This window comes from Phycodurus eques, chromosome 20 (genome assembly GCF_024500275.1).
Source record: "Phycodurus eques isolate BA_2022a chromosome 20, UOR_Pequ_1.1, whole genome shotgun sequence".
Lineage (NCBI taxonomy): Eukaryota > Metazoa > Chordata > Actinopteri > Syngnathiformes > Syngnathidae > Phycodurus > Phycodurus eques.
In genome coordinates this window covers 14,804,248-14,819,293 of record NC_084544.1, presented here as the reverse complement: position 1 = coordinate 14,819,293, position 15,046 = coordinate 14,804,248, and the positions used below count along the sequence as shown (strand labels likewise).

Sequence of the window (15,046 nt, the reverse complement as noted above, 5' to 3'; positions counted from 1 at the left end):
ATATGCCACTGTACATAAACTGATGTCAGGTAAAGAAATACATTTATGAATGTATGTATTTATTATTCTATCACTTATTCTGTTCAAGGACACAGTTGTACATATGTGAAATCCATCCATCCCTTTTCTGCACCGCTTATCCTCACAAGGGTCACGGGCGTGCTGGAGCCGATGCACAGTGCAATTTTAGTGGATCAAATATTTGATAGTGTTGTCTTTGATTTAACAATAATCTAAAATCCAGTTATCTGTTCTTGTTGTTTCTCTCTGAAGATGACCGGCATTTCAAAGGTAAAACCATTTTTCTTCCTTTTTATATCTACTGCATGCCTCCGTCCAACTAAAATTCAGTATTTACTCAGCGTGTCGGTGTGTTAAAATGATAATTCACAGTCCAGTATGGACTGGAGCAAATGAGTTAATGAGTGAATTTAAACCTCACACTACCTAACATTTACTGAAAATTGTGTGCGCTGGAGTGGGAAGACAAAGAAGACCACAAACACACTTTGCGAAACGTGAAAAGTAAGATAACACAGAAACATTTCAAACATTTCATTCAAACAACTCATTTGCACCTTCCAATCAAATTACTACAATGGAGGACAACTGCTTAGTTTCTGAACTGCTTGAATCTTTCAGTAATAATGATGTTTGCTTTCTGTTCCCGTTTGATTTAATTCACATTTCAAATGTATTAATGTCTGCTTTATGCTGATTTCCTCAATTAAAACATAATAGAGCATTATTGACGAGATTAAGATTTGGTTGAAAGTCTTGGTTATATATAAGTCCTGGGACGTGGCATTTCATTCTTTTTTAGTAACGTCCAATTCCTACCTAATTTCTGTATTAAAAGCAACTTTGTTTCTGATGCAATATTAAATATTATTAATATATAGTATATACAATATTATAATTCCTTGAAAGGGTGAATTGTAGGTTTAGCTGTGATGTATAATCAACAGAATTATACCAAATAAAAGAATGCCTCATTTCCTTACAGTTAACGATTGCTTCCTTCCTAGATACCATATTGTTTTACATACCACTGTTATGTTGCTAAGTTAACGTTGCATTGAAAATACGGAATTTGCGAGTACAATGGACAATGTTTCAGTACAATGTTAGAGTATGAACAGCAGCCATAAATGCTGCTTTATTTTCGTTGTACCAGTCACAGTCTGTGGGTAATGTCACCTGGTGGCGTTTTATAGTTATTGCTAGAATTAAAAGGTCGTATGTCTGCCGACAGGCAGTACCCGAACACCTCTTGAGCTTTGCGTTTGCTTCGCTGGAATGTACAGTTTCATTCTGTACTAAACATGGCTGGTTAAGAAACAAACAATACACATTTTTATTGCAGTAAGAGTGTGCCGCTTGTTGGTCTTTTGTATTTTTGTTGTTGTTGGTTTAATTTGTGTCTGTTATTGATATTGAAAGAATCGCATTGCTCATATTGTACTGAGAAGCGTGACACTTTGCTATATATCACAGTAAATTACGTTTGTATGTGGAAAGTGCTTGAAACTTGCTCTGCAAGTAAGATTTTATTTTGTAATGATTTATTTCAAGATTTTCAGTTGATAACATCAACACCCTAAACATAACAGGATGCAGCGATACCTCGGCGATGTCGAGGTTCGTAAAACAACAAAAGTCTGAGGAAGATTGAGAATAAAATAACTTGTTTAGGCAACCTAATACTTCTCCTATCCCCAAAAGACTTGCAAACAATAAACAGAGGTCTTGAGGACCCATTCTTTTCCAAATGTATCAAATGCATGGCCAGTTTGACTGAATATAACATAAATGTAAATAGTAAGGAGGTGTACCACACTCATTTTTTCACCACCGCCAATACCACTTTGTACCTCATGGAGGCAATGTGGCACTCTTTAAGTAACATGGAATAACTCTCGCATAGCCACAACACCTCAAATGCCATTGTTCAGAATAGAGGTCATGAAACTGGCAGCTTGCCTGCTTTTCAGAATATCAGAGCGAAGATTATGCGCATAGTATATTTGGTTGCACGTGAGTGCTAAAATTACTAATGTATCTTACTTTACAGTAATAAACCTGCTGTAAACTGTGAAACGTGAACACCACTATGAAACTATTGTATTGTTTTTCCTCTTTTCAAGGTCACAAATTATATATAATTTAAAAACATTTTTAACATCTTAACTGATGTGTGTGTGTGTGTGTGTGTGTGTGTGTGTGTGTATATATATATATATATATATATATATATATATATATACTCAGCCTCCCTGGTAAGGTCTATTCAGGGGTGTTGGACCTCAGTGCGGCTTTTGATACGGTAGATCATAATATACTGCTGAACAGGTTGGAAAAGTGGGTAGGACTAAATGGAACAGTCCTTAAATGGTTCTGGTCCTACCTGGAGGAAAGGAGTTATTTTGTAACCATTGGAAGTGTTCAATCTCATCGAATGGCAATGACCTATGGGGTCCCTCAAGGGTCAGTTCTTGGGCCCGTCCCGTTCAGCCTGTATATGCTACCCTTGGGTCAAATTCTTCAGAACTTTAATTTTGACTATCATAGCTATGCAGATGACACACAGTTATATCTAACAGTGTTTCCAGAAGACTACAGTTCAATTGAGGTGTTGTGTCACTGTCTGAAACGGATAAATATCTGGATGAGCCTAAATCTTCTTCAATTAAACCACAACAAAACTGAGATAATTGTTTTTGGCAATAAAGAAAAGAGAGTTGCTGTTAGTAAATACCTGGAGTCACTGTCTTTAAAAATTAAAAAACATATCCAGAATGAAGGCTTGCATGTGTCAAGCAGACCAGGAGAAGCTCATCCATGCTTTTATCTCAAGTAGACTTGACTATTGTAATGGTCTTCTGACTGGACTCCCTAAAAAGAGCATTAAACAGCTGCAGCTCCTTCAGAATGCTGCAGCTCTGGTTCTGACCAGAACAAAGAGGTCAGAGCATGTTACTCCAATTCTAAAGTCTGGCTTCCAGTCAGCTTTAGAATAGATTTTAAAGTTCTGCTACTGGTCTATAAATCACGAAACGGTTTAGGTCCTGAATACATGAATGAAATGCTAATAGAATATAAACCCAGTAAGGCTCTGAGATCGACAGACTCAGGTCAAATAGTGGAGCACAGAGTCCAAAGCAAACATGGCGAAGCAGCATTTAGCTATTATGCTGCACCCAAATGGAAGAAGTTGCCAACAGAAGTGACGTCGGCCCCAAGTGTGCATGTTTGGAAGTCCAGGTTAAAAAAACCCTTTTTACCATGCTTTTTAGAGCATTTCCACTTTTAAATGATATTTCTTGCACTGTATGTCGTTTGAATTTTATTTATTTTCCTCTTTGTTTCAAATGTTTATAAGCTGTTTTTTTTCCCCTTGTTTTAAATGCTTTTAATCATGTATAACACATTGAGTTACCTTCTATATGTAATGCGCTATATAAATACATTTGCTTTGGTTTGCTTTGCTTATACATATGTATGTATTAACCTTTGCGAACAAACCCCCCGCCCCCAAAATCATCATGTCTGGTTTTTCGTGCTCTTATAACGTGTGGCGGATTATCAACACAGCACACCATACACTAAACAATCGCTCCACCGAATCTCATTCTCCAAACCAGCAGTCTCGTGTGGGACCCGGACTGACCCCTGACAGGCAGCATGGTGCTACACGGATTGCAGACTGCCGAAGAATACAAAGAAGAACAACTAGTAGAGTAAGAAGTAGAAGAAGCAGAAGAAGTAGCTTTTATTTGATCTGGTAACTACATTGCGGAGGTCAATTTCTTGCCAACCTCTCTCTTTGCTTTTTTTAATGTGGTGAATGACTTCCCAGATATTTCATACAAACACTCAAAACAACCAGTTGTTCCTCCATTTCTGAAATACGGAAACGGTGCATGCTTCACTTTGCTTCGTAGTTAGCGATGATTTTGTTCCACGTCCCAATCGTGCAGTCTGTGGCTGGGCCCACCTCTTTGCTGACCACACACACGAGGATTTTTAAAAAGATTTTATTTGCGATAGTGGGCCCGACTTTTGTCGGAGAGGTTCGGAGCAGTTGGATGGGAGGAATCTGTCTCAGGATCATCCTGACTATATTTTGTATCCTCGACAGTTTTAATATGATTGAACAACACACAGACAGCCTGTTCCACACGTACGTCTCATCCTTGTGTGACGAGCTTGTGTCAATTTAGATGATGACATTTAATTGTCCTTGTGTGTCTTTGTTCTGTTGTTGTTGTTTATCCTCACATTTCCTTGTGGTTCCTGTTTGGGTTCTTCAAAGAAAAGAAAATATTACTCGTCATTCTTGCATAGAATCTTATTGTATTTCTACCTATATTTCTTTCTCTCTGCTCCAGCCACTCGCTAACACAATATGCATAATGGGACCTAAATCATATAATAACGTAAATGTTTTTGGGGGGTATTGATTGGATGTCTCGTTGTCATGTCAAGTAGGTTCAGCCCACATGGATGGTAGTTTCATAATGATTATGATAATATATGCTAACATGACACTCTTTATTCTATTTGGTATAAATCATGCAAATTTGAGCCTTTTCTGTAACTGTACAGTTGTGTATTTTAAATCACAATAATATATAAATTATATACACAGTGGGTACGGAAAGTTTTCAGACCCCCTTAAATTATTTTTCAGTCTGTTATATTGCAGCCATTTGTTAAAATCATTCAAGTAAATTTTTTTCCTCATTAATGTACACACAGCACCCCACATTTCAGTTTTTCTTTTTTAATAAATCTGCAAACATTTCAAAAATTCCGTTTTTTTCGGTCAATATGGGGTGCTGTGCGTTTTTTAATGTGGGGAAAAAAATTAACTTAAATGATTTTAGCAAATGGCTGCAATATAAAAAACAGAGTGAAAACTTTACATATATATAAATCATGCCAATTTCAGCCTTTTCTGTCACTGCACTGTTGTGTATTTTGCATCACAATAATATACATTAGAGTTCATTCGGCAGACCTGCATTATCGATTGACAATCCAAAGTGCTGTGTCTTTCTTTCCTTTATGAAGATTACAATTCTTGGTTTTATCGACACTATCAGTGTGGTATTCATTTAACATATTTATTATGTGGGTTGTAGTTTGCATTGGTGTACAACTGCACTGCATCATTCTTGGTTTATAAAATACAAGACATTGGCCTGACATACAGAAGAAAGTATAGCCAAACACATGAATATCAGCATGACAGCACAGAATTAGTTTCACACACAAAAAAAGATGATGCTAAAGCAACACGCTAAGGTATAACTTCCTCCTGATACATTCATGTCACGTATGTCATTCGGCCATGATGACATACGTCTCCGAATGTGAATGTCTCTTTGCAGGATTAGCCCAGTGTTGAGCGCAGTGATTAATGACCATGTCAGTTGCCCAATCTGTCAAACATTTGCAGACATTCAGGTAACTGGTACTGAAGGGACACTCATTCACAGAGGATGCAGAGGGGCATCGTGATCGTACAAGGTGAAAGGAGCGAGCTGAAGGAAAAGGCAAGAGCAGGAAATTTACAATATGTTTCAAAATCTTCCAGGAAATAGTTTTGTGTGGATCTTCCAGAATGAGAGGGGAAGAAAGCTCTCTGCGCATACATTCAAAATATACGGACTCCAACTGTGTCTGCTCAGCACCATCGCTCCAGGGACACTCTGTCCTCATGCCTTGTGCGAATAAACAGCATGCAGCTCAATGCTATGCTCAAGGAGTGGTCAGAGGAGTGACTCGAGCACAATCACCATTAAACCCATAGTGCACCTTAATTCTTTATACAGTGCGTGCTCATGATAATAATCCTTTTAATGTTGCTATAAAACACCGTTAAATACAAATTATAGTAGCAAACTTTGCACAGTTATAACACTAGCTCATGTCAAATGGATCATAAAAATGCGAAATCACTAAAGCCTCTGTGGACACCAAAAGCTAATTTTATTTGATGAATATGTTCTCCATTATTACTGTTCCTTCATGCTCATTTATCATTGCGACAGATCTGATGTTAAGGGTACAAATGATGTAAACACAGTCATTGTGCACCAATTGATTAGCTCATTAAACATATGATGATGATAGTCATATTGTTATTAAATTATCAAGACACTAATGTCATAATTTTATTACATTCCTGAAAATGTGCACCAAGACTCCAGACTTCTCCCAGCGCCGGCCCCTTTTATGGCCAGAGCGGGTCAAACAGGGGAGGAGAGGTGGTTGTCCCCCTCGTTTTCTACCGCCTTCGCGAACACCGAGGGGCTGGACTGCCTTTTGCCGTTATTTTTCCATTCTAGGATGATTTTGTGGTTTAAAACCAGTGGAATCAAATATTAATTATTGGTTTTAAGATAACGAGACCATTTTCCCACCCTGCATTGTTCCACGCTCATCCTCTTTCATACCTGGAATGAATGTTTCAAATGTTATGTGGTGTGGAGAACATTACTATTTTCATGTGACATTTGTGGCGTTGGGTGAGACATTCCATCTGGTTCAGTTAACAACAGATTTGACGTTAGACATTCAAGTCACTCGTGGCGTTCATGTAAAGTTGTTAAAATATTGACTCCCAGTCGAGTCACAGACTGTCTTATGAACCCCTGTCTGTAGTGTCGTTCCGTCGCCCGTGGGTGTCGCTGTTGCCTGTTCCAACTCCCAAGTAGACGCTCTCAGCAGGGTGGAGGCATCGCTGCGGGTCCAATTCTTCGACTGGCGGGGAGTTAATTAACTTAGCGTTCGGGGGCGAACCCAGCATCCGTGGGTCTCCCCTTTGAAGTCTCAGGCAGACGTGATTCACTTAGCGTCGGCATGACAAAGCAAATGTCTGTGTCTTGTTGAAGATAGTTTGTTGTTAATCCGTCTAGAGTCTGCGTGTGACTCTGGAGTTAACGTCTACCTCGGCGGGGAGCGGCGGTAGTGCGAGGCTGGGGTGCCGGGTGGCATCTTTTGCGTGGCATGTCCGCTACACTGTATATTTAAAATGTGTGTGTGTTTTCTGTCATTTATCAGAACAGAAAGTGTACAAACTAGGTTCAGAAAAATGCGAGTGGTGGTTTGGTTCCACAGCCAGGACTAACTGTACTGCTCTTCCGGAATTTAAGACTTGACTTCTCGACGGACCCCCCTCTCACAAACCCCTGAATAGACCTTACCAGGGAGGCTGAGAAGTATGATCCACCAGATCCAGTCTGCCAATCCTGATGTCCATGCGATGTTGCAGAGGCGTGCTAACCAGGACAGCCCCAAAACATCCATAGCCTTTCGAAACTCCAGTCAGTTCTCATCCACTTCTGGGGCCCTGCTACCAAGGAGCTTTTTAACCACCTCAGTAACCTCAACCGTAGAGGTAGGAGAGCCCAGCTCAGAGTCCTCAGACTCTACATCCTAATAGCAAGGCGTATTGGTGGAATTGAGGAGTTCTTTGTACTATAAAGCAGTATTCTTCACACTGAGTCACAACGTCCTGAGTAGAGGTCAGCAGTGCCCCATCCCCATACACAGTGTTGAAGGTGTACTGCTTCCCCCTCCTGAGACGCCAGATGGTGGACCAAAATTTTCTCGAAGCAATGCGTAAATTCTTCTCCATAACCTCACTGAAATACTCCCAAACCCAGGATTTTCCTTCAGCGACCACCAAGGCTGGATTCTCCTTGGCCTGCCAGTACCCATCAGCTGCCTTCGGAGTCCCACAAGCCAAAAAGACCCGATAGGAATCCTTATTCAGCTTGATGATGTCCCTCAGCACGGTTGCGTGCCAATGAGTTTGGGGGTTGTTGTCTCAACAGGCACTGACCACCTTCCAGCCACAGCTCTGGTCGACCTCCTCAACAATGGAGGCAGGGAACATGGTCCACTTGGAGTCATTGTCCTCCGCCTCACCTTGAATGTGGTCGACGTTCTGCCGGAGGGGGAAGTTGAAACTTCCTCTGACAGGGGACTCTGCCAGACGTTCCCAGTAGACCCTCATAATATGTTTGGGTCTGCCAGGTCGGACCAGGATTTCCCCCCCAACATCGGAGCCAACACACCACCAGGTGGTGATGGCTTGACAGCTCTGGCCCTCTCTCCATCCGAATATGCACGACATGCGGCCGCAAGTCAAGCTCAGGCTCCTTCTCTACCCAAGATGTGAGCTGGTAAGCCCATTGGAAGGGGGACCCATGTTACCTCATTGCGCTTTGCCTGGCTAGTCTCATGGGTGCCCAGCAGGCGTTTTGCATTGAGCCCAGCTCTAGGCCTGGCTCCAGAGGGGAGCCCCGGTCATCCGTGTCTGGACGAGGTGCATTCATTTTACTCATCATTTTTCTAAGCTGTGCTTTGTCTGGACATAGAGGCATAAAGCCCAGAAAAAAATGAGCTCCTAGGATCATTAAGACACACAGACACACTTCCACCATGATAAGGTGACAGCTCATACAAGAGTTCACTGACACCCTTATGGCAAATAACTCTATGGACTATGTGTCTTGTCCTACTGGACCTAACTGCAGCGTTTGACAATGTGGACCACGATTACTTGTGCTTTGGATTGGTTTATATCCTATCTGGAAAACAAAAATTGTGTGTAAGCCTTAATAGTCCTGAGTCCTGCTCTGCTCCGCTGTTTTTTGGGGTTCTACAAGGTTCTATTTAAAGACAACTGCTTTTCTCTCAGTATTTCCTGCCCCGAGGTTCCATCTTAAGAAAGACTAACAAGAGGATTGCTGACTCCCTACGAATGCTTCCAGGTTTGGTCACATGACATACGCAACCATCGCAACTACCCCCTCACGTCGTAAAACCGCAAGCATATGCAGGGAGTCTGGTTGCTGACATGATCGTTTGACCAACATTTTAGCAAGTTCACGTTCAAAACGATCATGTCAGCAACCCGCAGCATACACAGAGAGTCTGCGAACCTCTTTTCTGGATTTGGTCACGTGATGTACGTAACCATTGACCACGGCTTGAGGAATCCAACAGAATCCAACAGAACCACATCATCTGCAAAAAGCAGAGACGACTGACCCTCCTCTCCAGCACCCCTGAATAGACCTTACCAGGGAGGCTGAGGAGTGTGATCCCCCTGTAGTTGGAACACACCCTGCGGTCCCCCTTCTTAAAAAGGGGACCACCACCCCAGTCAGCCACTGTCCCCAATGTCCACGTGTTGTTGCAAAGGCGTGTCAACTAGAACAGCCCCACAACATCCAGAGCCTTTAGGAACTCCGGGCGAATCTCATCCACCCCCGTGGCCTTGCCACAGAGGAGCTTTTTAACCACCTCGGTGACATCAACCCCAGAGATAGGAGAGCCCGCCTCAGAGAACCCAGACTCAGCTTCCTCATGCGAAGACATGTTAGTGGAATTGAGGAGGTCTTCGAAGTATTCTCCCCACTGACTCACAACGTCCCGAGTCGAGGTCAGCAGCGTCCCATCCCCACTATACACAGTGTTGGTGGTGCACTGCTTATGATAATTTCCTCGAAGCCGTCCGGAAGTCTTTCTCCATGCCGAACTCCTCCCATACCCGAGTTTTTGATTCAGCGACTACCAAAGCTGCATTCCGCTTGGCCAGCCGGTACACCAACGGGTTCGAGGATTGCCGCCACGACAGGCACTGACCACCTTACGGCCACAGCTCCTTGTTGGCCGCCTCAGCAATGGAGGCGCGGAACATGGTCCACTCGGACTCGATGTCTCCCGCCTCACCCGGAACATGAGCAAAGTTCTGTCGGAGGTGGGAGTTGAAACTCCTGACAGGGGATTCTGCCAGACGTTCCCAGCAGACGTTTGGGCCTGCCACGTCGGACCGACATCTTCGCCCACCATCGGAGCCAACTCACCACCAGGTGGTGATCAGTTGACAGCTCTGCCCCTCTCTTCACCCGTGTGTCCAAGACATGCGGCCGCAAGTCCGATGACACGACCACAAAGTCGATCATTGAACTGCGACCTAGGGTGTCCTGGTGCCAAGTGCATGTGTGGAAACCCTTATGCTTGAATATGGTGTTCGTTATGGACAATCCGTGATGAGCACAGAAGTCCAATAACAGAACTCCGCTCGGGTTCTGATCAGGGGGGCCGTTCCTCCCAATCACGCCCTTCCAGGTCTCACTGTCATTGCCCACGTGAGCATTGAAGTCCCCCAGCAGAACGATGGAGTCCCCAGCGGGAGCGCTCTCCAGCACCCACTCCAAGGACTCCAAAAAGGGTGGGTACTCTAAACTGCTGTTTGGTGCATAGGCACAAACAACAGTCAGGACCCGTCCCCCTACCCGAAGGCGGAGGGAGGCTCCCCTCTCGTCCACCGGGGTGAACCCCAACGTACAGGCGCCGAGCCGGGGAGCAATAAGTATACCCACACCTGCTCGGCGCCTCTCACCGTGGGCAACTCCAGAGTGGAAGAGATTCCAACCCCTCTCGAGAGGACTGGTACCAGAGCCCAAGCTGTGCGTGGAGGCGACTCTGACTATATCTAGTCGGAACGTCTCGACCTCACACACCTTCCCTGCCAGAGAGGTGACATTCCACGTCCCTAGAGCCATCTTCTGTAGCCAGGGATTGGATCGCCAAGGTCCCCGCCTTCGGCCACCGCCCAGCTCGCACTGCACCCGACCATTATGGCCAAATACAAATAAGATCAGAAATTAAGCTGTCTGTAATAATGTGAAATGACACAGAGAAAAAGTATTGAACACGCCAACTAGTATTTATTTAATACTTTGTACAAAAGCCTTTGTTTGCAATGACAGCTTCAAGACGCCTCCTGTATGGAGAAACTCGTCGCATTCATTGCTCTGGTGTGATTTTGGCCCAGGCCTCCACAAATCTTGAAGGTTCCATGGGCTTCTTTTATGGACCTTGAGTTTCAGTTCTTTCCATAAATCTTCGATTGGATTCATATCCTGCTGAAACGTCCACCCTCATTTCATTTCATCCTCGTAGATGACAGCAGATTTTTGTCAAGAATGTCTCGGTACATTTGCCCATTCATACTTCGTTCAATAATGTGAAGTTTACCCCTCCAAACATGCATTATGGCAACCAAAGAGTTAAATTTTGCTCTCATCAGATCAGACTATATTCTCCCAGTATTTTACTGGCTTGTCCAACTGTTGTTCAGCAAACTTTAAATGAGCTTTGACATGCTTTTTTTCAGCAATGGGGTCTGGCGTGGTGAGTGTGCATACAGGCCATGGCGGCAGAGTGCATTACTCACTGTTTTCCTTGTGATAACAGTACCTGCTAATTCTAGGTCTTTCTGAAACTCTCCGCAGGTGGTCCTTGGCTCTTGCACAACTCTTTTGATCAGGAATCTTGCGAGGAGCACCTGATCGAGGCAAATTTATGGTGGTATGATTGGCTTTCAACTTACGTATTATGGCCCCAACCATGCTCACTGGAACATTCAGAAGCTTAGATACTGTATGCGCCTGTAACCATTGCCAATCGTTATGTTTTGGAACAATTAGTTTGCGATGGTCTTGAGACAGCTCTTTGCTCTTACCCATCATGAGATGTGTCTTGACACACACCTTGGCAATGAGACCTTTATATATATCTATATATTATCGGCTGATCCAGAAGATTGTGGACTCTAAGGTCACTGATGTTGTACCAGAGAGACTGCGTGATGGCTCACCTCCTTTGTTCTAGTTCGAGCAAGTTCTTCCTCACCAAACCTACCCTCCAACTGCAAACTTACTAAGTAGGCATTAGAGGCCTTGCTTTGTGCACTTGGGCACATCCATCCATCCATTTTCTGAGCCGCTTAGCCTCACTAGGGTCGCAGGCGCGCTGGAGCCTATCCCAGCTGTCATCGGGCAGGAGGCGGGGTACACCCTGAACTGGTTGCCAGCCAATCGCAGGGCACATAGAAACAGACAACCATTTGCACTCACAGTCATGCCTACGGGCAATTTAGAGTCTCCAATTAATGCATGTTTTTGGGATGTGGGAGGAAACCGGAGTGCCCGGAGAAAACCCACGCAGGCACGGGGAGAACATGCAAACTCCACACAGTCGGGGCCGGGGATTGAACCCGGGTCCTCAGAACCGTGAGGCTGACGCTCTAACCAGTCGGCCACCGTGCCGCCCACTTGGGTACAGTCATGGAAAAAAGCTGCTTTCCTAAAGTGTTCCAACAAAGTTGGAAGCTTAAAATTGTCTACAGGTCCCAGTAAGACAAATAACTAAGATTCAGATTCATTTTAATTGTGTGTACACCCTTAAGACAGGACAGTGTAAGTCTAATTCCATATTTTGTCTGAATACAGTGCATCCTCAGGTTACGAGTTCTCAAACCAAAACTTTTGCAAACCAAGGTAATGTTTCCCATCCATCCATCCATCCATCCATCCATTTTCTAACGCTTATCCGGGTCGGGTCGCGGGGGCAGTAGCTTTAGCAGGGATGCCCAGACTTCCCTCTCCCCAGCCACTTCATCCAGCTCTTCAGGGGGGATCCTGAGGCGTTATCAGGCCAGCCAAAGGACGTAGTCTCTCCAGCGTGTCCTGGGTCGTCCCTGAGGTTTCCTCCCGGTGGGACCTCACCAGGGAGGCGGCCGGGAGGCATCAGAATCAAATGCCGGCCGGGAGGCATCAGAATCAAATGCCCCAGCCACCTCATCTGGCTCCTCTTGATGTGAAGGAGCAGCGGCTCTACTCTGAGATCCTCCCGGATGACCGAGCTTCTCAACCTATCTCCTGCGGAGAAAACCCATTTCGGCCGCTTGTATCCGGGATCTTGTTCTTTCAGTCACGACCCACAGCTCGTGGCCATAGGTGAGGGTAGGAACGTAGATCGACCGGTAAATGCCATGCCTGGCTCCAGTGGGGGGCCCCGGAGACCCGCGCCCGGGCAAGGGAAAACGAAGTCCATTGTTTGTCGTCATCATAAGGGGTCTTTGAGCCGTGCTTTGTCTGGTCCCTCACCTAGGACCTGTTTGTCATGGGTGACCCTGCCAGGGGCATAAAGCCCCAGACAACTTAGCTCCTTGGATCACTGGGACACACAAACCCCTCCACCACGACAAGGTGACGGCTCAAGGACGGGTAATATTTCCCATTGAAATTAATAGAATTTACCTTATTTTGATGGTGTGTGGTTGTAAAAATAAATACTGTGCAATATAGAAATAGGTGAAAACACAATTTATAGCAACGAAATAACTGGGTTTGCCAGCTTATCACTGTGCCGTGTCTTAGCCTTTACGGCTACAGGAATGTTTACATTCACCGTGGTTGCTGCTATCCCTAAAATGGCTGCCACATCCCACGATGCAATGCAAAGGCTGCGCTGCATTGTGGTAGGTGGTGGCCATTTTAGGCAAAAAACAAAGATACCTGAAGCGGCCATGCCAAGACTGCTCGTAAACCAAAAATAGTGTGTAATCAGAGGTAATTGTAATGAATTGAAAAAAAAATTTCATAAACTGAGTCATTCGTAAACCAAGGTTCCACTGTAAACACATTTTGGAAACCATAATTTAGGATGGAAGTGCAAGTTCCATAAAACATGATTTACATTCAACTGCAAATAAGATTTTTAGGCCAGTGATAGGCTAGTGACCAGTCCAGGGTGTACTCTGCCACTCTGCAAAGTAAACTGGGATAGGCTCCAGCTCACTCGAGACCTGAATGAGTACAAGCACTGTTAAAAACGGATGGATGGATATTTTTCAAATATATCTCTGTACACAGCACTTTTCCTCATATATATTTGACTCTATAACGTTCTGTTGTAAAGTCAGTCCCACGGCGTGAACAGACCAGGGGTGATGTGGGTCAGGAAGGCTGGGAATGAGGAGACACAAGAAGTAACAAGCGAACAAGGAGTTGAGTAGCTTATATGAATACGGTAGGCCGTGGTACCGCTAGGAGAGGCTGCAATACTTTGGCGAGGATTTCTGGGAACAGGCAGGCTTAAATGTAGGTGGTGCTGAGGGTTGATTGGAGACAGGTGCGTGGCTTGAGGAGAAGCTGAAACAGAGAGGGGAAGGGAGAGAGAGGACGAGAGGGCGCGAAGCGCCATCCAGGCTCCAAAAGGGTACTGCAGGGCATTACATGACAGATGCTTTTCAATATTTTAGTGCATATGTATTTGATGTGAGACCTCCATCTGAATTTGTCATGTATTATTACCCCAAGGAATCTGATGTCGTGCCCACTTTCCTGACTTCTGCTTGTATACAACTCAGTCATGAAATTACGAATGCGGCCATGGCACTCCTAGTCACGCGCTACCATTAGTTTCCCTTCCAATTACAGAAATGCATACTTCATACTTTCTTAACATCAATAACCTCAGTTCGTTAATTAACCAGATTCTTGAAAATCCCTTACGTCTCCACAACGGGGCGCAAATTCCCCATACAAATGATGAACGAATACAATGATTTACATTTAATGAGAGAAAACCAATTCACGTACCGTATTTGGGGGCATTGGGGTTGCCGCCCGCTGGGGAAATGCATCCCTGTGAGGCCGCACATGTCACACATACCAGAAACAGACAGCACAATAATTGCAATGTGTCCATTTAGTGTGAGGTCCATGTTTCGGCCCCACACAAAGTGAAAGGCAACAAAATCCATTTGGGCAGTGACTCTGTCCTGAGGGTGTTTGGTTGTTGCAAGACTATATATTGGGTTCAGGTTGTTAAACAGCAGGCAGTATTAATCCAAGGATTTAACAATCATTTGACATAGGGGACCTGGAACTGTGTTCGTGCAGAAAGCAAGCAGCAGCCTGCATTAGCATCTTTTAATTAAGACTGCAGCTCCATGATAAATCCCAGTACGACTCCACATCCGCTTTGTCACCCAGTAGGCTAAAGGTCAACTGTATCTTCCTTAATGTGTGTGGGGGTATGCTTGCGTGCGTGCATAGGTGCAGGTGTGTGTGTTGATTTGGTGTTCTGAACTCTTCCAAGAATTTGGAGTTTGACCAGCAATACATTTATTTTATACTTTTATCCCACCCCAGTGTAGAGTGACGATACA

At 44.4% G+C, this 15,046-nt stretch overlaps 1 protein-coding gene across 1 annotated transcript in view; it reads left to right on the top strand.

The window, feature by feature from the left end:
- Positions 1-15,046, top strand: part of gabbr1b (gamma-aminobutyric acid (GABA) B receptor, 1b) — a 235,893-nt gene that overhangs the window by 78,297 nt on the left and 142,550 nt on the right. Inside the window, 1 exon segment of the mRNA XM_061664564.1 lies at positions 274-291. Within this exon segment, the coding sequence (XP_061520548.1) occupies positions 274-291 (18 nt within the window).